Source organism: Rhincodon typus, chromosome 2, assembly GCF_021869965.1.
Source record: "Rhincodon typus isolate 14 chromosome 2, sRhiTyp1.1, whole genome shotgun sequence".
Lineage (NCBI taxonomy): Eukaryota > Metazoa > Chordata > Chondrichthyes > Orectolobiformes > Rhincodontidae > Rhincodon > Rhincodon typus.
In genome coordinates this window covers 73,348,111-73,373,428 of record NC_063333.1, presented here as the reverse complement: position 1 = coordinate 73,373,428, position 25,318 = coordinate 73,348,111, and the positions used below count along the sequence as shown (strand labels likewise).

At 40.8% G+C, this 25,318-nt stretch overlaps 1 protein-coding gene across 1 annotated transcript in view; it reads left to right on the top strand.

Moving 5' to 3' along the window:
• Positions 1-25,318, top strand: part of col28a1a (collagen, type XXVIII, alpha 1a) — a 209,970-nt gene that overhangs the window by 79,152 nt on the left and 105,500 nt on the right. The window contains exons 12-13 of the mRNA XM_048613944.1: positions 4,207-4,275; positions 9,013-9,081. Coding sequence (XP_048469901.1) covers positions 4,207-4,275; positions 9,013-9,081 — 138 coding nt within the window. The remainder of the gene's footprint in view (positions 1-4,206; positions 4,276-9,012; positions 9,082-25,318) is intronic.

The following is a 25,318-nucleotide window of genomic DNA, read 5'->3' as shown; positions in this document are numbered from 1 at the left end:
GCAACCTTCGGGTGGCATCGTTGTGGCACTGCAGGAGGCCCAGGATGGACATGTCGTCTGAGGAATGGGAGGGGGAGTTGAAATGGTTCGCGACCGGGAGGAATTGACAGGATAGATTCAGAAAGGTTGTGTACCTTTGTTTACTCTAGAACCAGAGGACATAATCTCAGAATAAGGGAGCACCCAATTATTACAGAGATGAGGAGGAAATTTTTTTCTTGGAGGATAGTGGATTGATAGATTTCTTTGCTAAAGAGAGATGTCAAGGCTGGCTTGTTAAGTATATTCAAGACTGGGATAGACAGATTTTTAATCAATAAGGGAAACAAGGGTTATAGGGAAAGGCAAGAAAGTGGAGTTGAGAGTTACCAGATCAGAAATGATCTCATACAATGGGAAAGCAAACTTGATAGGCTGAATGGTTTACTTCTGTTCCTACATCTTATTATGGTCTTATGACTGTGCTGTACCACAACATGATTTAGCATGTGGATATTTTTTGAGCAACTCCCACTCCTACCTGAACATTAAGTAATAATCTGATAATCCACCATAATTCTTGATTAGTGGTGTTAGGATGACAAATCTTTTCTTCTGATCTGGTGATTGAAGAATCACTTCCCTTTGCTTATAACCTCTTTGCTTTAGTGTTTAGCCTACACTGTACTGTTGCTTCACTGATCAGGTTCAGAAATGAGCATCTCAGTGATAAAGTGACAAAGTTATAGGTTACAGAAATAATTTCATTGTGATCAAAATGTTTGATGACACATTGGACCAAAAATGTATTGCTCACTTAAGGCAGTGAAAGAAAAATTCTTCCCCTTTCATTGTTGATGTAATCTAACAGATGACACAAATTCTGTAAGTTATCCCCTTACAATTCACACATGTGCTTATAGGAAGGGATTTGATGTGACCATGCTGGATCCAAATGATGAAGCCCCTACTTGCCAATTATGATGTTCCTGGAGAAGATCTCCCAATTGGTTGCCTCCAAACATTCCAATATCAACAGCTGATAGATCTGAAGGTTTAACTGTTGCACAGCAAAAGGTGGGCATCCCTAAAGCAATTAAGAGATTGAAAGAGTCAGTGTGAAAGATTTATTTTCAGTGGGATCAAGCAGGCTGACTCCTCACATTGGAAAGGAAATCCCTCAGATTGCTTGCTAGGAGTGAAGGTGGTGGCTTTTCTTACTGGTGGCCCCTACCCCGAGGGATGGAGTCTCTGGCTCTGATGATCCAGAGACCACATCACTAAGTCTTAGGTCACCATGCGCAGTGGAGCAATCCACTGTTATAGAAATATTAATGAGTAAATGGTCCTAACTTGAGTCCTTAAATATCCAGGTTGGCTGCCCACCACATTAGAGCAACTGCTTGGTCCTCCAGGGCAAGGTGTCCCTGGTGACAGGAACGTGTTAAGGAACCATTTCAATGTGACTCCCTAAACTGATGGCCTGCCCTCCTCTCCCAATAGAAAATTTGACCATTCTTTTTGAGTTAGCTTCGATACTGCTGATTATCTTTAACTCAGATAACAAGGTGTAGAGCTGGATGAACACAGCAGGCCAAGCAGAATCAGAGGAGCAGGAAAGCTGACATTTCGGGTCTAGACCCTTCTTCAGAAATGGGGAAGGGGATTCTGAAATAAATAGGGAGAGAGGGAGAGGCGGATAGAAGATGGATAAAGGAGAAGATAGGTGGAGAGGAGACAGACATGTCAAGGAGGCGGGGTTGGACCTAGTAAAGGTGAGTGTAGGTGGGGAGTTAGGGAGGGGATAGGTCAGTCCAGGGAGGACGGACAGATCAAGGAGGCGGGATGAGGCTGGTAGGTAGGAGATGGGCTTGAGGTGGGAGGAGGGGATAGGTGGGAGGACAGGTTAGGGAGGCGGGTACGAGCTGGGCTGGTTTTGGGATGCGGTCAGGGGAGGGGAGATTTTGAAGCTTGTGAAGTCCACATTGATACCATTGGGCTGCAGGGTTCCCAAGTGAAATATGAGGTGCTGTTCCTGCAACCTTCGGGTCGCATTGTTGTGGCACTGCAGGGAGGCCCAGGATGCACATGTCGTCCAAGGAGTGGGAGGGAGAGTTGAAATGGTTCGTGACTGGGAGGTGCAGTTGTTTGTGGCGAGCCGAGCATAGGTGTTCCACAAAGCGGTCCCCAAGCCTCCGCTTGGTTTCCCAGATGTAGAGGAGGCCACATTGGGAACAGCAGATACAGTATACCACATTAGCAGATGTGCAGGTGAACATCTGCTTGATGTGGAAGGTCTTCTTAGGGCCTGGGATGGGGGTGAGGGGGGAGGTGTAGGGGCAGTTGTAGCACTTCCTGCGGTTGCAGGGCAAAGTGCCGGGTGTGGTGGGGCTGGTGGGGAGTGAGGAGCGGACAAGGGAGTCATGGTGAGAGTGGTCCCTCCGGAAAGCAGATAAGGGTGGGGAGGGAAAAATGTCTTTGGTGGTGGCGTCAGATTGCAGATGGCAGAAGTATCGGAGGATGATGCGTTGGATCTGGAGGTTGGTGGGGTGGTATGTGAGGATGAGGGGGATTCTGTTTTGGTTGTTACTGCAGGGAGGGGGTGTGAGGGATGAGTTGCAGGAAATGCGAGAGACATGGTCGAGGGGTTTTCGATCACTGTGGAAGGGAAGTTGCGGTCCTTTAACTCTTTAACTCAGTTGTTTTTCCTCACAAACAAGCATTTGCTTAGTGAATGGAGCTTTTCTTGACTGAACTGTTTACAGTTAGAATACTGAATGCAACTAACAGATGGGTTTGGAATCTGTGGAAAACTTTTATACCAAATGATCATAGACTGGAATAAAAGTTGCTCTGTCAGAACTTAGTAATTTTAAATGTAAACGTAACATTTCATAGCATTTCAGAAAAGAACTATTATTATACGGCATTTTCCACTGCAGTTATAGTTGTACTGGTGTTATTTAATAATTATTTTACAAATATAGATCTCACTTTGGCAGCCAGTGCTGATTCTACAGAATATTTATTTAGTTAAGGATATGGCAATCTTTGCAATATAATTGGAAATTCAAACTTTTCTCATGGACAGTTAGGCTGAAATCAGAATAAATGGCATTTACTTATTTAAGAAAGCTCACAAGTGTTGCGGTCCGTAGCTTTTGTTACATGGTCAAACAGGGCAGCCACTCTGCTATGCTATAAATATCCTACAATCAACAATGAGTGCAGAAGAATAACCTTTAGCTATATTTCTCCCTGGACACTCACATGGTCTAAAAAATTTTGATGTACTAAAAAAGTGTCCCAGTTTTATATGGGCTGTTTTTTTTCTGCCGCCAGAAGAAAATATAGCAGCAAATAGCTTTGAATTTCATGAGGATATATTCCCAGTGGTAATGCCAGGTGCATGCCTATATGTCCAGCTGCACCTACTCTGCTGGAGTTTGTGGGTTAGTGAGATGTACACGGTTCATGCAACTGATACTTCACTGTTCCCCCTGTGGCTCAGATTGTTGGAAATCTCATCTCCCAACTTCCATTCGGAGGGGGATTGTTCAGTTCTTCTCTTGGAATCTCAGCCCTTATGTCAGGAAGATCATCTGATTTCTAAACTTCAGTGACATTTGTTCTGCAACTGCCCTGGCCTGGATCCCAATGGTTTTCCCACCTACACCCATTTGGATAACAGTTCTTCCCTACATGAAACAAGTTAGTACCACTTGGAATGGCTGCAACCCAGTTCATGAGGATTTGTTTGTCACAGGGAATTGAGGGCATTCCTCTGGTCTCAGCAGAATTATAGCAGGAGTCTGTCAGCATTCTGAGTAACTTTGGCTTCTTATCTCTAACTCGTTGCTGATTTTAACAGTCATAACATTATTGCTCTCCCTTCCTCCTACTCTTCACTTGTTTAAATCATCTCAAATGTTTCCATTTAATTTCAACTGCGCTGACATTCAGGATGAAACATCAAACATAGATATTGTGACAGCAGGGGGGATATTAGCCAATGATTTGAGCTGACTGCTTGTTTCCAGTTGATTACTGGAAACTCTTGCCCTCTCCATTCTCAGCACACAGCCTATATCTGTAGCCACTGTGAATTTTCCCACAGGATGAGTATGTATGGATTCCTAATCATCGTGCTTTTGCTGTAAGATAAAATCATGATTAATTACATTTTTACATTCTCTTTGTGATTAATTGTGTGTTTTCCTTCTGCAGGGTGAGCGTGGCCTCACTGGTTCACGTGGCCCAATAGGAGACCCTGGGATTGGATATCCTGGCCCAAAGGTGATCAGCAGCATCTTGTTTCTACTTGTCATTAAAATGTATGTGGCATATAATCAGCTGTTGCTCAGATTCCCTAAGAAAGCCAACATTTTCATTCCCTCTGGGAATTTGAGTGAAAAATTGTAACAGTTATAGTCAGCAACTTGTGCTATATAAGGGAAGTGTGGAAATCATAGGTTGTCCTGCTACACCAAAGAAACATCCAGTCTATGGTCTGCCTATGGAGGGGCATTTTGGGATTCCAACGAGCCAGTCTTTCAATCAGAGAATCACAGAGTTATTGGGATACAGAATGAGGTCATTTGGCTCATCATGTGCATCATCTCCCTGAATAAACACTGTGACTAAATGCCTTCTCCTGCCTTTTACTCCTAACCCTGAATATTGTTTCCAAGTAATCGCCTGATGCCCTCTTGAATGCCTCCGTCAAATCTGCCTGCTCCAATTTTTGCAGCAGTGTGAAAAGGTTTCTTCCCACATTACATTTTTTTTTAATTTTTGCAAGTTACCTCATATATTTGTTCCCTCTGATTCTTGATCCTTTTATGTTAGGGAACAGTTTCTCTCAAGACCTCACAACAGCTGTTTCTCATCTAAGGAGCTATCCTTGTATGACTCCTCCGCACTTGTGCCAATGTGTTCACATCCTTCCTAAAGCCAATGCCTCTACAATTTTCATTCTCACTTCCTTCCTTGGACACCTCTCATCTGCCCCCAGTGCTTTACAAATTTATGTACAGGCAATCTATCCTATGCCAACATCTACTCAATTTTAAGCCCTTCAAGTGAGTGAGTTTCCTCCTTTATTGGCATGGGTCAAGTAGCAACTCCTTCCTTGGTTAAGATAAATGCAAAGTATTCATTTAATACTTAAGAATGTCCCTGCCTTCATGTGTAAATTCCCATTTTGGTCCCCAATCAGCCCTACTCCTCCTTTTGACACCCTTTTACACTTCACCTAACCATCAAAGACTTTGGGCTTCCATTTTACTTTAGCTGCTAGTCTTTTCTCATAATCCCACTTTGCTATTCTTATTTCCTTATCCACTTCTGAACCTTCTGTGTTCAGTTTGGCTCTCAATAAGCACCATAAGCACACTTTTTTTTCTTATCTTAATATCTATCATAGTTTTCATCCAGGCTGTTCTGGGTTTGTTTGCCACCATCTTTCCCTTTTTGAGGGAATATACCTCAACTCTGCCTGAAACAAGACTTTTTTGAATGTAGCCCACTGTTCAGCCACATTTTCTCCCACAGGCTTTTACTTCCAGACTATCAAGCCAGTTCCATTCTGGCCCCATTAAAATCATCTCTTCCTCAGTTAATGATTCTTACACTGGATTGTCCTTTTGTCTATTTTCAACATCATCCCAAATGTTATGACCAATAATCATTGTCCCTCAGATTATCCCCCACTGTCATTTGATCTACCTGACCCCACTTATTGCCAAGAATCAGGTCCAATGATACATCTTTTCTTATCGGATTGGATATATACTTCTGAACACAATCTACAAACACTTGCCCCTTATTCCTCCTTATATGTTCTACCAGTGTCCCAGTCTAATTTTGAATAATTAATGGCTCTCCCATTCTAATTATTCAAAACTTTTTGCACCTCCCTGTAATTTCTTTGCAGATTTGTTACCTTGGATTCTTCTGGCAAGTTGATGGTTTACAGACTACATTGAGCAACGTAATTGCAACCTTTATCCTTAGTTCTAGCCAAATCGATTCTGTCTTTGAAACCTCTGAGACGTCCTTTTTCTGCAGCACAATAATGCTTTTTTTAACCAAGGCAATGACCCTTTATTCTTTCTATCCTCCCCTGAACACTTTGTAACTGGAAGTATTTAAAAACCAGTCCTGTTTTTTCCTGAGCCAGGTCTATATTATAGCCATATCTCATTTCCACATGGCAATTTGACTGTACTCCATACATTCACATATCTGTACTATACCCCTCCTCATACTAGACCATAATAAATAGGAACAGGAGTAGGCTATTCAGTCCCTTCAGCCTGCTTCACCATATAGACTCCATTTTTTTCTTCTTTTCTGAAACTCCACTTGTTACTTTACTATTCTCTATTCTGGTGCTATCTTTTTCTCCCAATGTTTTGTGTACCCTGGCATTAGTCTTGAATGTACTCTCCCAGTTCCCATACACCTGCTAAGTTAGTTTAACACCACCCCTTCACCACAACCTGCAACAACACAAGTGAAAAGCCCTGCAAGGAATTCAGTCTCACCACTGTCCAGAGGTAACCTGTCCTGCTTAACCAGGTGCCATCTTCCCCAGAGCCTGTCTCAGTGTCCCAGGAATCTGCACACATTCATCTGCCTCATCCAGAGTTGAGAGGGTTGGATTATGAGGAGAGACTGAGTAGACTGGGATTATACTCATTGGAATTCAGAAGAATGAGGGGAGATCTTATAGAAACATATAAGATTATGAAGGGAATAGATAAGGTGGAGGCAGGGAGGTTGTTTCCACTAGCAGGTGAAACTAGGACTAGAGGGCATTGCCTCAAAATAAAGGGAAGCAGATGTAGGACTGAGGTCAGGAGGAACTTCTTCACCCAACGGGTTGTGAATCTGTGGAATTCCCTGCCCAGTGAAGCGGTTGAAGCTACCTCGCTGAATGTTTTTGAGGCAAGGCTAGATAAATTTTTGAACAGTAAAGGAATTAAGGGTTATGGTGAGTGGGCAGGTAATTGGAGCTGAGTCTCAAAAAGATCAGCCATGATCTTATTAAATGGCGGGGCAGGCTCCAGGGGCCAGATGGCCTACTCCTGCTCCTAATTCTTATGTTCTTATGTTCTTACCCTCCTATTTCTGTACTCACATGTGGCAACAAGGAAATCCAGGGATCAATATTATTGAGGTCCTACATGCAATTTTTCTACCAAGCACCATAAATTCTGTGCAAGGCTACATGCCCCTTCTTACCAATATTGTTGGTACCAATGCAGACCATGATCTCAGGTTGTTTGCCTCCTCCATAAGAATGTCCTGCAAATGGTCTGAGACAACCTTGACCCTGGCTTAACACAAAAGCAGCATCTTTACTTTGGCAATGAAAATCTGCCAATTTCTTATTAAATGGGAGATTAACATGGAACCTCAATCACTGGGAAGGCCCAATGGTGGCCACTTGAATGCCTTAATAGCATTCAATTCCACCAGGTCTCCCCCACAGACTGATCGAGGTCCCTGTCTGATTTCTAACTAGTGGACAAAAATCCCCTTGGCTCTACAAAATCCTAGTTGTTGAATTTTGAACAAGTTGAGCTTATGGAAGGTGGGAACTGGAAAGCAGGTTAAGTAAAGCGACGGTATAACAGAGTCAAGAGGTCACAAAAACATAGATAAGTATTTCAGGTGGTGAAAGGGGCAGGAAAAGGTGTGGAATTCAGATCAATGGGGCTTAATACTGGCATAAAAGTGCAATGGATGGATTGTTCTTGGGCAATGGTATCAATGATTATGGAAACAAAGTAAGTTGATCAAGTTAAGATTCAGATCAACCATGATCTAATTGAATTTCTGAACAACTTCCAGAGGCTAAATGTTCTTCTCTTGTCCTTACGTTCCAATGTACTTATTCTGTTATATCTGCCTGATATAAGAATGAGGTTGTCATTTTCAAATAGTTAACAAGAAACCAGATAGCAAATTCAGAAAAAAAATCTTCTTTACTGGGTGTGACCAAAATGCAGACCTTGTTACCAAAAATGTGATAGTACTATACATACAAGTCATTTGCCAGCCCAGTAAGTATTGAAGTGAATAATATAGGTGCATTTAAGAGGAAGTTAGATAAACACATCAAGAAGTGGAGAATATAAAGATATGTTAGTAGATTCAGGTGAGGAAGGATCAGAAGTGGCCTGGCAAAAGAAGAAGTGCTGGCATCATCTACTTGGGTCAAATGGCCTATTTCTGAGCTGGATATTCTTGGATATTCTGTGTAATTCTAAGTATGTCACTTTACAGTGGAATAAAATTTGGACAGGCTCTATAATGGACAATCAATTTGATCAGATTGATTGTAGGGGAGGCAATGGCCTAGTGGTATTATCATTGGACTGTTAATCCAGAGACCTAAGTAATGTTCTGGGGACCTGGGTTCAAATCCTGCCACGCCAGCTCTTGGAATTTGACTTCAATAGATACCTGGAATTAAGACTCTAATGATGACCATGAATGTCGGAAAAACCAACTGGTTCATTAATGTCCTTTAGCGAAGGAAACCACCATCCTTAGCTGGTCTGGCCTACATGTGACTTGAGATCCATAGCAATATGGTTGATGCTTAACTGCCCTCTGGGCAATTAGGGATGGGCAATAAATGCTGGGCTAGCCAGTGATGCCCTCATCACATGAATGAATGAATAAAGAAAATAAAAGATTGTTGCCCTTGCAGTAAAACTGAAAACATACCCCATTGTTTTAAAAGGCATCTGGATGGGTATATGAATAGGAAGAGTTTAGAGGGATATGGACCAAATGCTGACAAATGGGTCTAGGTCAGATTGGAATGTCCGGTCGACATGGATGAGTTGGACCAAAGGATGCATTTCCGTGTTGTATGACTCTATAACCCTGTATCATGAAGATCTTCTCCTGAATACAAGGTTTCTTCTGTGGATAAAGATGTATTTGAACAATGTCTTTTGTGCAACACTTGATAAAAAATAATAACCATGTGAATGAAAATTGTTTTGTCCTCAGGGTGAAAAAGGTTCGCAAGGAAGATCTGGTCCTTCTGGATCTGCTGGGATTGGAGAACCTGGAATACCTGTAGGCAATTTTCAATATTTTTTTAAAGCATACTGTAATTATCAAACTATTCCATCTTCCTCAAAGTCCAAAATACTATTATTTTTTGTCGTGGTTTCTTGTTCTTTTTACTATAACATGTAAGAAGTATTTAGATGTGCAGTTGTGATACCAAGGCATGCAAGGCTTTGGGACAAGCGCTAGAAAATGGGATTGGAATTATTAGATGCTTGTTTTTGACCAGCACAGACGTGATGGGCCATTTTTTTTTGTGCTGTAGATCTTGATGACTCTATGAGTATTACAATTTAACCTGTTTAATATCACCAGCCAGTTTTGTCTCATTTATTATTAGGTATATAAACTGTGTGGAAATAAGGAACATCGAGTCTTATGGTGATTGAATGATGGGCATAAGAAGCTCAAGTCTGAGAATTGCAAACATTAGATGTTTTAAAAATCTTACTTACTGGAATTGAAATGAACTGTTAAACGTACATGTTTGTTCCTGCAATGAAGACAAAGCTTCAGAGTGGTCACTTGAAGGGAGAACAGTGCAGATTTGAGAATTGCACTTGTTAGTTGCCGCACACGCACAGATATCATATTTAGAACCTACATTTAGTTACATTGTTCCTGGGACATCCTTCCTTCCAAGCAAATATCCACGAGTTTTCCAGGCCCACAATATTTAGCCTTTTCCTCAGCCGCCACTGGGAATATGGCACATTCTCACATCTTATTCGTCTCCTTTGCTGACTTATACTCTCCTCATTGCCCAGTACCAGATTCTCAATGACACATTGATCATCCAATTTTCTGGGTATGATTAGAAGCAAGTGCATGATTACAAGTTAAAACCCCCTTTTTGAGAATGCACTGTGCTGGGTCAATTGTTGCACTCAGAAGGTGGAAAGTGTAATGTTATGTAAAGTGGGCAAAGAAGAAAAGGAGGATTACTTAGTTTGTTAGATAACAAGGTGTAGAGCTGGATGAACACAGCAGGCCAAGCAGCATCAGAGGAGCAGGAAAGCTGACGTTTCGGATCAGGACCCTTCTTCAGAAATGGGGGAGGGGAAGGAGATTCTGAAATAAATAGAGAGAGAGGGGGAGGTGGATGGAAGATGGATAAAGGAGCAGATAGGTGGAGAGGAGACAGACAGGTCAAAGAGACGGGGATGGCGCCAGTAAAGGTGAGTGTAGGTGGGGAGTTAGGGTGGGGATAGGTCAGTCCAGGGAGGATGGACAGGTCAAAGTGGTGGGATGAGGCTGGTAGGTAGGAGGTGGGGGTGGGGCTTGAGGTGGGAGGAGTGGATAGGTGGGAGGAAGAACGGACAGGTTAGGGAGGCGAAGATGAGTTTGGCTGGTTTTGGGATGCGGTCGGGGGAGGGAAGATTTTGAAGCTTGTGAAGTCCACATTGATACCATTGGACTCCAGGGTTCCCAAGCGAAATATGAGGTGCTGTTCCTGCAACCTTCAGGTGGCGTCGTTGTGGCACTGGAGGAGGCCCAGGATGGACATGTCGTCCAAGGAGTGGGAGGGGGAGTTGAAATGCTTTGCGGCTGGGAGGTGCAGTCGTTTGTTGCAAACCGAGCGTAGGTGTTCCACAAAGCGGTCTCCAATCCTCCGCTTGGTTTCCCCGATGTAGAGGAGGCCACAACAGGAACAGCGGATACAGTATACCACATTAGCAGATGTGCAGGTGAACATCTGCTTGATGTGGAAGGTCTTCTTGGGGCCTGGGATGGCGGTGGAGGGGGGTGTTTGTTGCCTTGCTTGCCTAACTTGGTGAGATCATTGAGTTCTGTTTGTTACCAGTTTGCAATCCTATGTCGGAAGATATTCTCAGTATCAGTACCCTACCCACTGGTATAACTAATATACACTAAAAACAGAAAATACCAGAAACAGTGATATTTATATTTACTGACTTGCTGGTAGACTCATCCATAGGATTATGCTTTCTGAATTCAGTTTTATCAAGAAGAGTTGAAGTCCAGAAAAATCCATTGTCCACAGAGATTTGGATGAAGCCATGCTCAGAGAGGAGAGAACATAGGAGGCAGCCAGGAGTTCATTGGAATTGTCAAGTCTATAGATAAGGAAGGCATGAGTGAGGGTTTTAGTAGCAGATGAGCTGAAGCAGGAGTGAAGTTGAGCAATGTTACTGAAATGGAAATAGGTAGTCTGAGAATTAGCATGACTACGTGGTTGAAATACCAGTTCACCCTTTGACAATTGAGTGGGAAACAGATGGAGTTGGTGGAAGTAAGTCATGGTTTGTGATGAGGGAGACATTCAATGGCTTACATTTTCTGAATATTTAGTTGGAGGAAATTTTTAGTTATCTAGTATTGGATGTCAGGCAATTATTCTAACAATTTATCGAAGTGGAGGGGTTGAGAGAGGTGCTGGTGAGAGAAGGCTAAGTGTTTTCAGTGTACATATGGAAACAAATACTCTGTTTGTTGGTGATGTTTGCTGAGTGCAGTATTCAGTGGGAAATAGAAAATGCAAAGCATAGATCCTTGGAGTACACCACAGGTATTCATGTGGGTCAGGGAAGAAAAGCTTTGATTACGACTGGATAAATGAGAGTAAATCCAAGAGAATCAGTCCCAGGTGGGTGAAATTGGAAAGGCATTAGAATTAGAATTAGAATTAGAATTAGCTTTATTGTCACAAATACTCACATGAGTACAGTGAAAAGTTTACATGTCACCACATACGGCACCATTTTAGGTACCAAGGTACCTAGGTACAGATTCTTGAGCGCAAATTCTTAGGAAAAAAATTAGAAGAAAAATAAAGAAATAAAAAGTCCAGTAATAAATTAGAAAAATAGAGAAATAAGATTTCAGAACAACAGTCCTTCCAACCCAGACTGTGCTGGACTTCAACTCGAGGCCGGGAATCTGAGTCCACATCGGGAGTCCATGCTGGCTCTCACCCTGGCCATTGCTGATGCTGTCCAAGGATAAGGCGTAAAACAAAAAAGAAAAAAAAGTGAAAAGAGAGAGAAAAAAAGAAAAGAAACAAAGGGAGCAGACAAATTCCGGCTCAGAGACCTAGTCCACCACCAACTTGGAGACAAAAAAAATGAAGATGATGTGATTAGTTGTACCAAATTCTACACTCAAGGAGGACAAGGCCCGAAACGTTAGCCTTCCTGCTCCTCTGATGCTGCTTGGCCTGCTGTGTTCATCCAGCTCTACACCTTGTTATCTCTTATGTTTGTCACTGTTGTTTTTAGATGTTCGTGATCACAGTTAAGTAGTCGGTGGTTTGTAAGCATTTTTCTAGTAGTTTATTGAGTTTGTTAAGAAGTAGTAGTTTAAGTATGATACAGTTAGTTAAATAAAGAAAGTACAGTTAGTTCTGCTATAACGCATGTTTCATTAACGCGAATTGTCTGAATCCTTTTGGCCAATGGCCATGAGACAGCTACCCATGACATCAGATGATCATTGCCCCTTGCCTGCCTTCAACTAGGGGTTTGTCAATTCTTTCCAAAACACACTGATAATAGGGTGCATTTGGTACGAGATGATTTGTTGATGCTAGTCTTGGGTTTTGTGGCCTTTGTGCTTTTCATAATTCTTCCCTGTGTTTACATATGCTGGAGTTTTGGTAAGTTTGCACTGGTGTAAAAGTGGTTAAATGAAATCTCATGCTATACAGTAAATACTACGACAGTTCAGTTATGAAGGGACCCCAGTATTCAACATCACAAACACATGGGATATCAATTGTAACTTGGGTAAGGGGCAGTGTGGCATGGGTGAAAACCTTATTGGAGGGATTTCATCATGAAGTTCAGGCCCAGATCGGCACAGATTAGGAGATCACCCTGTTCGAAGATTTTGGAAAAGAAAGGAAGGTTGAAGATAGGCTTTGAGTTTATAAGGAGGGAGAGGTCAATGGTTCGTTTAAAGAGATGGGCGTTGATGGCAGATTTGAAGAAAACATCAGTGAGAACACATAATGTGACTGCAACAAAAACAGAAATTGCTGGAAAAGCTCAGCAGGTCTGGCAGCATCTGTGAAGAGAAATCAGAGTTAACGTTTTGGGGCTGGTGATCATTCCTCAGAACTGTTCTGAGGAAGGGTGACCGGACCCGAAGCGTTAACTCTGATTTCTCTTCACAGATGCTGCCAGACTTGCTGAATTTTTCCAAAATTTCTGTTTTTCTTTCAGATTTACAGCATCTGCAGTTCTTTTGGTTTTTACAATGTAACTGCAGTGTGTATTCAGATTCACAGAACCTCAGATCACACTATAACATTGAAATTTCATCAACCTGTACGATTAAAGGAGAGGCAGATTATTACATTGTGTAGAGCATTACTAAATACTTTTATCTGAACATCTTTACATAATATGATCATTTTAAAATTTTACTAATGCCTGCCAGAAACAGTAGCTTTGCATTAATTTAATTTGCCCAGACACAAGAGACAAAGTCTAGATTTGGGCTTGTTGGGGTTTCCTGCTTCAAGTACACTTTCTGTTTGCCTTACCAGAATTTCTCCTTCCTATTTCTACAAGTTAATAGTAAATCAAACAGTTAGGAAATCCAAATCTAAAAGCATATTAAATATCAAGCACTTATAATACATTAAAAACCAAAAGAACTACGGATGCTGTAAATCAGGAACAAAAACAAAGTTGCTGGAAAAGCTCAGCAGGTCTGGCAGCATCTGTGGAGGAGAAAACAGAGTTAATGTTTTGGGTCTGGTGACCCTTCCTCAGAACTTATAATACATTTCCATTTTCACAAAAGTCAAATTGAAGCCTCTTACACGTGTTTTATAGAGCAGGAAGATGAGGGACCATGTGAAAGGATACCTACATCTCCAAAATGTATTTTTCTCTATTAGGCAGCATTGACTCACAAAAGTGTTCAAAAATGTAATGCCTCCCACACTTTCCTGTTTTCTCTTGCAATGTTTAGGAACACTTATGTTTCCTATTGTCAGATTCTCAGAAGTACTTTAACATGTTTCACATCTGTAAAAATGGGTTAGTGTTTCCATCTCACTTGGCAATCAAATAGCTTTTTTTTCTGAAGTTCAGAAGCAAGCTTGTCCTTTTTAGAAACCGTGTAATGTGTGTGCATTATTTTCCTAGAAATTTGCCCCTTTAAACCTCCAGTGTGACAGGCAGATGTAATTGTTCCAATGAACAGGAGTTGATGTTGTTCACCATATCGATAGAGGCTAAAAGATCAGAGTGCAATGTTCACACTCAAAGTGGGCATTTTTAAAGTAAGGAACTAAATGTCTAACAGCCACCCCCACAACAAGGCTGGCACTCAAATATATTTTTCTTCCTGAGGAGTCCTCTTGAGATTTACTCAAGATGTCCTTTTTGCTATTCAGGTGTTTCATTCACATTACCTCCTTAGTTAGGTGATACAGTCACACAGTAATAATGCCTTTAGTATTTGCATTGATATATGGGAGATTTAGAATCATTCAGAAACAGAATTTGAAAAATTTATCAGAATCCTTAGTTATCATCTCTGCTGCATTAAACCTACAGCGATAACACACAAGAAAAGCTTAATTTCCAAGACACTACAGTAGTTAACTTGGCACAAGATAGCAGGTGTAAGTTAGCAATAAAGTTTTCCTGAAAATACTTTTATGCCCAAAAGATCATTACACTGCATGAAACACACTATCAATGGACTCATGAGGTCATAGCTAAATCACTGCATGTATGTCTCTGCACTGTCACTGCACCTCCATTACTTCATAGTATGAAAGATGTTTTGAGATGTAATAACGCAAAAATACAAATTGCTTTGAAATAACATTTTCATTATAATTTATCCAATTGACGGTGTTCCTTACAATAGTATCCATCATATTTTCTTGTATACAGTAGCTCTTAAACTTCTGCAGCCTTAATATACATAAATGATCTGGAGGAACGTATAGACGGTCTGATTAGCAAGTTTGCAGATGACACTAAAATTGGTGGAGTAGCAGATAGTGAAGGGGACTGTCGGCGAATGCAGCAGAATATAGATAGATTGGAGAGTTGGGCGGAGAAAGGGCAGATGAAGTTCAATCCAGGCAAATGCGAGGTGATGCACTTTGGAAGATCCAATTCAAGAGCGAACTATACAGTAAATGGAAAAGCCCTGGGGAAAATTGACACCCAGAGAGATCTGGGTGTTCAGGTCCACTGTACCCTGAAGGTGGCAACGAGGTCGATAGAGTGGTCAAGAAGGCATATGGCATGCTTTCTTTCATCGGACGGGGTATTGAGCACAAGAGTTGGCAGGTCATATTACAGTTGTATAGGACTTTGGTTTGACCACATTTGGAATACTGCGTACAGTTCTGGTCGCCACATTACCAAAAGGATGTGGATACTTTGGAGAGGGTGCAGAGGAGGTTCACCAGGATGTTGCCTGGTATGGAGGGCACAAGCTATGAAGAGAGGTTGACTAGATTAGGATTTTTTACATTAGAAAGACAGAAGTTGAGGGGGGACCTGATTGAGGTCTACAAAATCATGAGAAGTATAGACAGGGTGGATAGCAAGAAGCTTTTTCCTAGAGTGGGGGACTCAATTACTAGGCATCAATTTCAAGCTGACAGGGGAGAAGTTTAAGGGAGATATGCATGGAAAGTTCTTTATGCAGAGGGTGGTGGGTGCCTGGAACGCGTTACCAGCAGAGATGGTGAAGGCGGGCACGATAGTGTCATTTAAGATGTATCTAGACAGATACATGAATGGGCAGGGAGCAGAGGGATACAGATCCTTGGAAGACAGGCGACAGGTTTAGATAGAAGATCTGGATCGGTGCAGGCTTGGAGGGCCGAAGGGCCTGTTCCTGTGCTGTAATTTTCTTTGTTCTTTGTTCTTAATTTAGAGACTCTACATTCATTTGCAGGAAATTCATTACCTTAGTGATTTCAAGTTTTCCTGGTGCCCAGTTAGCTGTGTATGACTTTGTTAAAAGGCTCAAAACTAGTTTCACCCCTTTGTAGCCCCTCTTGCCCCTTTACAAATGCTCTTTGCTTCAGAGCATCTCTCCCTACCTTTGCAGAACCTCATACCTCCTTTGTTGCCTCATTACTGTTTCCATCCTTGCCAGTCTCTCGCTCCCCTGATCCAGCCTCCTTATTCCTGGGGTCATGCTTTAACCAACCTCACCTCCTGTGCCTATCCCATCCATTCAGTACCCCTCAACTCACATCATCAACTTTGTTTTTGTCAGCCATGTCTCTTGCTTCCATTCCACACTGCCTCCGACATTGCCAGCCTTGCTCCCATTACTATCCCCACCTTTAATCACAAGCTGGTTCTGGTTCTCATTCATATTTGGGCTCTCTATGAATCTATCGGCAGCAAATGTGAGAGAGAAACAGTCTATGATTGGAGGAATAGTCCCTTAGGGGATTATAACAATCCCACCTAAGTGGGTGATTTTTATCCCATTGAGCACTGTGAGGGAATTTTGCCAGGTTGTTTGGGATTTTTCGAGGGTGAATTAGTCCACTGTCACTGTGTATTTTGAGCGCTATGGTGCAAGGTGTATTTAAGAAAAATAGGCTATATTTTGTGATATAACAGGACCTTGTTTGTTCTGATCTAATCAAGATAGTGAGTTTTTAAAGCTGGAATTGGGATAGACAGATGTGGTTCCAAAGATCATGGATGCTGTTGGACTTCAACACCCATCTCCATATTCTATTCATCAGCAGTAATTGTGCACTCCCTAATTAACACCAATATCTTGTCTGATTTGCTGTGGCTCCTTGTCTACTCTCCCATTAACCCTCCTGATCACTAATCACCACTTCTTTTCCTTTGGTCACTAAAATCCTCTCTAAATCTAATCTTGGAATCTTCTGAACTACTGCTATCATATTTACTTCCTTCAGCACTCTGTGATATGGAATATCAGGTCTTGGAATTTATCAGCCTTCAGTCCCATTAAGTTCTCCAACACAACCTTCCTCCTAATACTATTTTCGCTCATTTCCTCATTTGCCCTAGTCCCCTGGATCTCAAATTCTGGAAGATTTCTTGTATCTTCCTCAGTGAAGATTGATACAAATTAATCATTGAGCTATTCTGTCATTATCCTGTTTCCATTATACATTCCCCTGACTCTGGACCCACATTTGCCTTAGATAAATGTTTCATTTGTAACGTAACTGTAGATGCTTTGATAGTCCATTCTATGCCTTTTCTGATTTTTTGGAATCTTGTGCCTTGAAAGAATGTTTGACATCCTTGACCCTGGACCAAAGCCATCCTAAAGTCACATACGCTGATACAGAAACACTTGTTTGATCTCTTGACTATGAAATCCACCGTCTCTACCGCTCTTTCACTCTCCTTCTGCCCCTCCTATTCAGCTGAGCCATCCATGGTGCCACAGACATGGCTCAGGCAGTACTCACCTGAGGGACCATCACCCTCACCAGTGTCCAAACTAGACAACTGAAAGGTAAGCAAGACAGACTCAGGGGACTCCTGCTCTGCTTGTCTAGTTCATTTAGACTGTCAGTCACCCATTCCCCCTGTGCCTGTACACTCCTAGCCTGCAGTGTGACCATCTCACTAGAACCAGATTTTCATTCGAAATTAGCTGATTAAAATTTCCCATTTATCAGATCTCATTGCAGAGTGTTCAGCTCCTTTTTGGGCCAAATCTTTACCTTTGTCATTATATCATACTTCTAGATTGCTACCTGCAACTGCAGCTCACTAACCTTATTTGCCATACTTGGCTCATTCATATACATGCACTAAAGTCTACCTTAGATCCTGTTTCATTCCCATCTTAGTCTATTCCACTTAAAACCCTCTGTTTCTTATCTTAGTACTGTCTGTTTCTTCCAATTACTTGTACAAGTTGTTTTTTCCTTTCTAATGTTATGACTGGGTTCCCATTCCCCCCTCCAAATTAATCTAAACGCTCTCTAATAGCACAAGCAAACTACCCTACAAGGACATTGATGCTTGCTCTATTCAGGGGCACCCCTTCCTGTCCAAACAGTCTCCCCCTTCAACTTGGCACCAATTCTCCAGGAATCTAACACCCACCTTCCAGGACCATCTCTCCAGCCATACAGCTAGAAAAGATAAATCAGAATGTTAGGATATCAATTTATTCATTAACTTTATATGCCGTAACAAAAGACTGTTTATCTGTGGAATCCTCCTTGTATCCTGTTGTAACTTGGGCAAAAGTTCATTACAGTGGGACTACCTCAACTGTAAATTATCATCAATTAGTTTAATTTTCACCTTGGCTTCCAGACATAAAACTGCAGTTGAAAAATTGTAACCTCTGCAAAAAATGTCCTGTTTGTATTTGCATTGATTTCAGTCAACTTGAAATGTCAGTTATTAAATATTGTGACCATGCAGCAACTTGAAAATGTTTGTATTGTTTTCAAAACAGTATTTGATCATCTATAATTATTCTGGAACAATTCAGTCTTTCTCATGATCCAATTACTTATCCAAATCTTTCAGAAAGAATTGCCTGTCATAGGAGGAATTGCAACTGAGGAGAGTTTGGTCTAATTATGCACTCTATGCACATTTATGAGAATCTTCTCAGTCTGGTACAGAGCATTATAACTTTTCCATTGTTATTTATGATGATTGAAAAAAGGTAATTGAAGCATTGGATCTGTTATACAATTCAGTTTATAGTGAAGACATTCTGAAGAAAATAAAATTCGATTTATAATTGTTCAAAAATATGGAAATATTCTGAGACTCAGCGCTAATCAGGAAATTTAAGTAATCACAGGGGAGCTCTACTGGAGCTTACTGAATTCCCTCCCTTTGATTATGCAGAAAGAATGAAAACTGTGAATAAATAGAAAGCTTTGGAAGATAGCAGCTTTCTCAACGCTTTTAAAGAGGATAAGTATTGTTATTCCTTTATAAGGACAAGTCAGACATAAATTTGTGGAATTGCAATGAAAAAGAATGAATTACAGTGAAATCACAATGAGTCAAATTAAGATATGCTGAAAATCTGGTTGTGGCAAAATTATCAGCTATTCCCGCTGGCAGAATAAGAAATCTACTATAAGGATTCTTATGACCAACCAGCATTCTAGTTTGGTAACTGGTAACTCTGGATCAGCTGAATTTGTGGATGCTTGCTATATGACTGCATCAACTGGTTGGAGTGGAAATTGGCCATGTTAAAGCATGAAATCATGCAAGCTATCATTTGATATTGAGATCATTCCAAACCTGCAAGTATGGCTAAACCTGAGAGTTGTTTAGAAGTGTTGTTTATAGAAGGCAAAGTGAAGTTGATCCAGCAAGCAGAAAACTGTGATGTGAAGTGAAAAGATTTTCTTGCCTCCCACCAACATGGCCATGCTCCAACCATGTTTGATGATATGGTTAACTGTATTTCACTCATCCGAAGACAGCATTCTGTGCCCAAAAAGACTAGTGAGTTTTTCTACATGTAACTCCCAGTATTTTTCAATGCCTTTTACTGTACAAGGTCAATCCATTGTTAAAAGTGAACACATTGAAAATGATATTTTTCACCTGTTTACTGTATCATTATGTTTTCATAATTTCTGACATAAAGTACAATTGTAGGCAAATCAGATTACATAGGCCCCTCTTTGGCTATCTTGTAACTCTGCTTCACACAAATTTGTAGGTGAGGCCCTTGTGATTTGACTTACTCTATTAGCTAATATTATAATATAATTTAGTCAGAGCAACACTCAAAGGGCGGTAATTGTTTCATTAAGAATTGAAAAAAACGAACAGCACCCTCTCAACAAAGAGTATCCATTTCCAAATGGGTCAGTGACAGGATTCCAGGGAGTCACAATGTCATGACCCTGCTTTCCACGTGAAGTGTACTGAGTATTGCGAGGGGGATCTTTTGAGAATTCTGTTTCCTGTACCACTGTATTTATTGATTAAGCAACTGGTTGAGCCAACAACTTGATACCATTAAGAAAGACAGTTTGTCCCTTTAAAGTGCTGCAGCCAGTCTGTTCTTGAATTCCCAGAAAATTTCCACCCCCACCTTCTCTTCTACTATTGTGAGCTGCCAAGCCCAGTCAGTCTTATTGCTGGAGGTGGCCAAAACTAATCAAATATTGTTTCTGGAAGACTTGTCAAGATCAGATCAGTTCTGCCCATACTCCTGCTTACAGTCCTGCAAGAGAAAAATCTTGGCTTATTTTCAGAACAGGAACCTGGGTGTGGCAGCATTTTCAGGAGATCCCCTAATCCATGGAAAGGTTTGGAAAACACTGGCAGAGAAAACATCTGCCTATATTTAAATTCTTAGCGTTTTGCTGTGAATTGTTTTGCTTGGGTTCATCATGATCTATAATATTGGTTATAACAAATCTATTGTTCTGATCCCTTTGGAGATCAACTAATCAAAGAAGTGAATTTACTGAACAACAGCAACAAGAAAACCAATCACTCTAAAATTCAAACTCAGCTGAATATGAAATACATTCGACACATTGCACATTTCTCGGTAACTCACTCAACACTAATGGCAACATTTTAGCCAAAGATTAATTCAAGTATCTGATCTTTGTCAAACAAAATCCTAACTTTGTTTCTTCAAAGATCAAGCCACCAATTCATATCCAACTTGTGTTCCAAATCATGTTCCAGAAGTATGACACTGAACAAAAAGGCAGACTTTTCCAGAACCTCCACCACTCTGCTTATGACAAGTCTTCATAGTTTGGATTCATCAATGTTACCTATATTTCAACCTTAAGTGACAACTCTGTACACCATATGGTCAAGTGTCGTGCATCAATTATTTTAAATAACAGAAACAACTGTAACAACCTTATATTTATCTATTGACGGTTCCAGGATCCAGCTTTCATTTTCTTCAGTCTTCCTGTTAGGTAATTTGAACATGGACAATGGTGCCTTTTATGCAATTTCGACCAGTTTCAGTTTCTCTTTCAGTTACAGTCTGAATCATAAAACTTCAAACTTTGAAACCAGTGTCAGTAGACCCAACAAAATATTCAAAAAGTCATCTGTTCAAACAAGAGCTCACACAGGCTCCCCCACTGGTCCTACAAACCATGAACTCTAATAAACCCTTGTAACAATAATGCATTAGTTTTAGGATATTGTTTTGTTCATTTTCACACTACGTACTTGCCCATGCTTTATAACTTAACCGTGGAATGTTTTCTGCTTCAAATATTCTTTTGTAATAACAGCAAAAGAGGAGTTACAATGCAGATTCAGTGATAGTTTACCAGAGGTGCAAAGATATAGTTACGGAATAAAAGCATTGCTAAGTTGGCACATTTTCTTACTCCCGCATAGGAGTGACTTGATCTACAAGTTATAGTTAGATAAATGACTAAAAGTTAAGCTGCATTGATTAGCAACATGGTGATAAGCAGGTACAAATTTAAAATGATAATTAAAAGACTTGAACGGGAGTTTAGTAAAAATAACTCAGTGCTGTAAGTTAGTTAGAGCATGAATTCTTGATGACAGGCTTTGAGTTTTCCTGAGTAGTCTTTCCTGTGAAATGTTGTGGAATACACATTGAAGCTAAAAGGATTAACATCATATGGTATGCAACCGTGCTTTGTAAACAAAAGTGATGAATTTGAACAGACAGTATCTTGCCTGTTTAAAGACATATTGATAGAAGTTGGGATACATGATGCCTCACTCAGAAAGACCACAGACAAGTGCTGTAGCAAACTGAGTACATTAGATGGCTGTATTGGAAGGTTTTCTTTCACATCGAAGCAAACAAAAGCAATTTTTGTTGTGTATTTAACCTTGAGTTGTGAGTGCTTACCACTGATACAGAGTCCCAGTTCTTGGAGTGTGGCCTGCAACTTGTGACCTTGCCATACCTATTTTATTGAGATGTGCAACAGACAAACTTGTTACACCCACTTGTCACAATGATTCTGCTGTTGACCCAAGTAGCTCCAACTCTGCTTCTTTATTCTCCCATGTTGCCTGGGTCTGCAGGGGGAGCTAACAGCATTATAGACTACATGGTGAAGCCAGCCTGCTGTTCTGATAAATTCACTTCTGTATTAAAGGAAGGGTGAACCCCGAACTGAAGTCTGTGGGAAATTCAACTTTAGAAACTCCATGAATCATAATGGCATTACACACGAGGGAGCATGCTTCCTGATTCCATAGTACTAGCCTGGAGGCAGTATTGTGAGCTCCAGGAGGGATGCTACCTTTGCAGGTGGAGCTGTCAAGCACCAACCTCAGAAGGGAGCAGGAGCATGTCACCACAAGGGTCTGGTCCTAGCTTTGCCAGAAAACATACAATGGGCAGAATCTTTCTAGGCCCTGACCAACGTGGGGTCTGGCGAGAAATTTGGGAGAATCCTGTGAGACGTCAAGTAAGGCTTTACTCAATGCATGTTCCAACTACTTCCTGGGCATCGAGACAAAATTCTTAGTGAGCAACAAGAGACCTATTAACAGAGATTATCACTCATCACCCTCATTACTAACAAATCCCACCTCCTTAATATGCAGATTTCCACTCTACCAATCACCAGATAGAAACTAGATGCCAAGGATCCCTGACTGAAAACCAGATCAGGTACCTGGTGACTCCAGCTCACTGCTTGATCTTTGAGACCTCCACCTAGGCCATTTGGCAACAGTGTCTCAGGGCATACTCCATGAGCATGAGAATCTAACCAAACATATTCAGTGCTAAAAATTTTGAATTTAAAATAATATTCAGAATAATACATCCACTATAGGTCATCAGTAGATGACCTTCTACTATATATGCCACAACAAAATGCAGTAGCCGGGAACATTACATTTAATAAACTGTCTCATTCTTGGCATAAAATTGAGTGCAGAATGCCAAAATGTCGTCATGTCTGATGAACAACCAGAACAGCTGCTCTTTGAGACTTGGCTATTGTGACAAAGATGCTGTTCTCTTTTTTTGGTGCTTCACATAAAGTAACCTCCTAATTAGTGTAGCTGTCTATGCAGAATTGTTGTCAAGAACTGGCACTATGTCCTTGATAGGGGATATGATAGGCATATTTGGAAAACTATCTAACACATTATATAATTCCTTTTGAGCTTTAGAATACATTGTGGCGAAATCTTACAATGCCCATGTATGTAAAATGTGGTCTAATAAATTTGGAATTAGTCTGTGATGTTACTTTCCTCATAATTATAATTGCCAACTGCTTTATAATTCTTTCTATTAAAAAAAGACTTGGCTATAGCGTATTCACTTCCCTCACTTAAGTCATTAATATACATGTTGCAAATAGTTGTGGCCCCAGCAGTGATCCCTGTGGCACAACACTAGCTGCTGGTTGCCATCCCAAAAATGCCCACCTTATCCCAACTCTGTCTTCTGTTAGATTGCCAGCTCTACAAGCTAATAGTCTACTTCCAACATCATGGGTTATTTTCTCATTAAGTAACCTGTGTGTGGCACCTTATCAAATACCTTATGAAAATCCACCTATGTATCATCCACCACTTCCTCTTTATATAACCTGATTGTTACCCCCTCGAAGAATTCTTCATAAAGCCATGCTAATTCTGCATGATCATATTATGCATTTCTAAATGCTTTGTCATTTCATTCTTTATAGTAGACTCTAGCATTTTTCCAATAACAGACATCAAGCTAAAAGGTCAGTTGTTGCCTGTTTTTTTGTTTGTCGCCTTTCTTTTTTAAATAAATGTATTTTATTGGCAGTTTTCCAGTCCTCTGGGACTTATCTAGAATCTAAGGATTTCTAGAAGATTGCTGTCCCTGTAGCTACTTCTTTTAATATCCTGGGATGCATTCCATCAGGTTCAGGGACTGAATAGTCTTTACCCTCTTTTAGTTTACCTAGCTCTTTTTTCTCTGGTGATAACGATTTGAATTTATTTCTTGTGCTATTATGCTTTGAATATTTAGTCATTTTGGAATGCTATTAATGTCTCCTACTGTAAAGACTGATGCAAAGTATTTATTTAACCCATCTGCCATTTTCTGGTTCCCTGTTATAGCCTCAGCCTCATTATCTAAGGGGCCTATTTTCTCTTTGGCTTCTCTCTTCCTTTATACATATTTAAAGAAGGTCTTGCTGTCCATCTTGATATTACTTACAAGTGTACCTTCAAAGTTTATTTTCTCTCTCTTTACTTTTTTTGTTGTCTTTTGTTGGTTTCTGAAAACTTTACCAATCCTCTGGCATACCACTTTGCCACATTGTATGTTTTTCTCTTCGTCACCTAGTTATTATGTCTGTATGATGGCCAGAATATCAATGATTTCAATTTGATCAATCACACCAATTTTTGAGTGATTATTTCAACTCTGAGCTTATTTGATGGTGGTAACTCAGGGGGTCCAGATTGCAGTGGCAATATGCACTTTACATGCATGTGGTCATCCTTAGCTATGGGTGGTGATGGTGTAGATTTCAACTTTCTTTCCATCACATTGCTCACCAGGAATCCCTGTTGCTCTTACTGCCTGTTATTGACGTGTATTGGAAGGGTTTATAGCTTCATATTTCAACCTAATGGTCCACACTGTGACTGTACCTGCCTTAGCCATAATGTCCTGGAGTGGGACCCAAACCTGGTACTTTCACAAACAAGTACACTGCCCACTGTGCAATAAGACCTCCTTCATGGTCTTATATCCTCTCTGCAAATGCACTCATACCTCTGGTATCAATCCATAGATTATTATCTTTGTGGTTGTGTTTTCTATTTTAGTCCTGATCTAATCATAATTCCTCAGCAGAACCATTATCTTAGGCCACCTTTGTCATTGGTACCTATATGGACTATGACAGCATTCCCTCTCCTGCCCCACATTCTTCCAGTCCCAAGACAATGCCTGTAACACTGAAAATGGACAGGCATCACAGCTTTTAGCACTCACGTTTTGCACTGCAGAAAACAATTTCTTTCCATCTAACTTTGCTGCCACTGGCTACAACAACATCCCTTTGTATTTGCCCATGTACCATGGTGTTGTGGTCAGTTTGTTCTTCTTCCCTCGAGACCCTGCTCTCATTCAGACAGACTGAAAGAACTTCAAACCTTTTGGACAAATGGAAAACCTGAGTCTCATCCAGTGCTATGATCTGAAGCTCCATACTTGCTTCACTCATAGTTACATGTTTCCATCCCTGATCACAGACAAAATCTGACATACCTAGCTTAAAGTTTATGACTGCCTCCTGAAACAAGGTATCCTCTCTGAT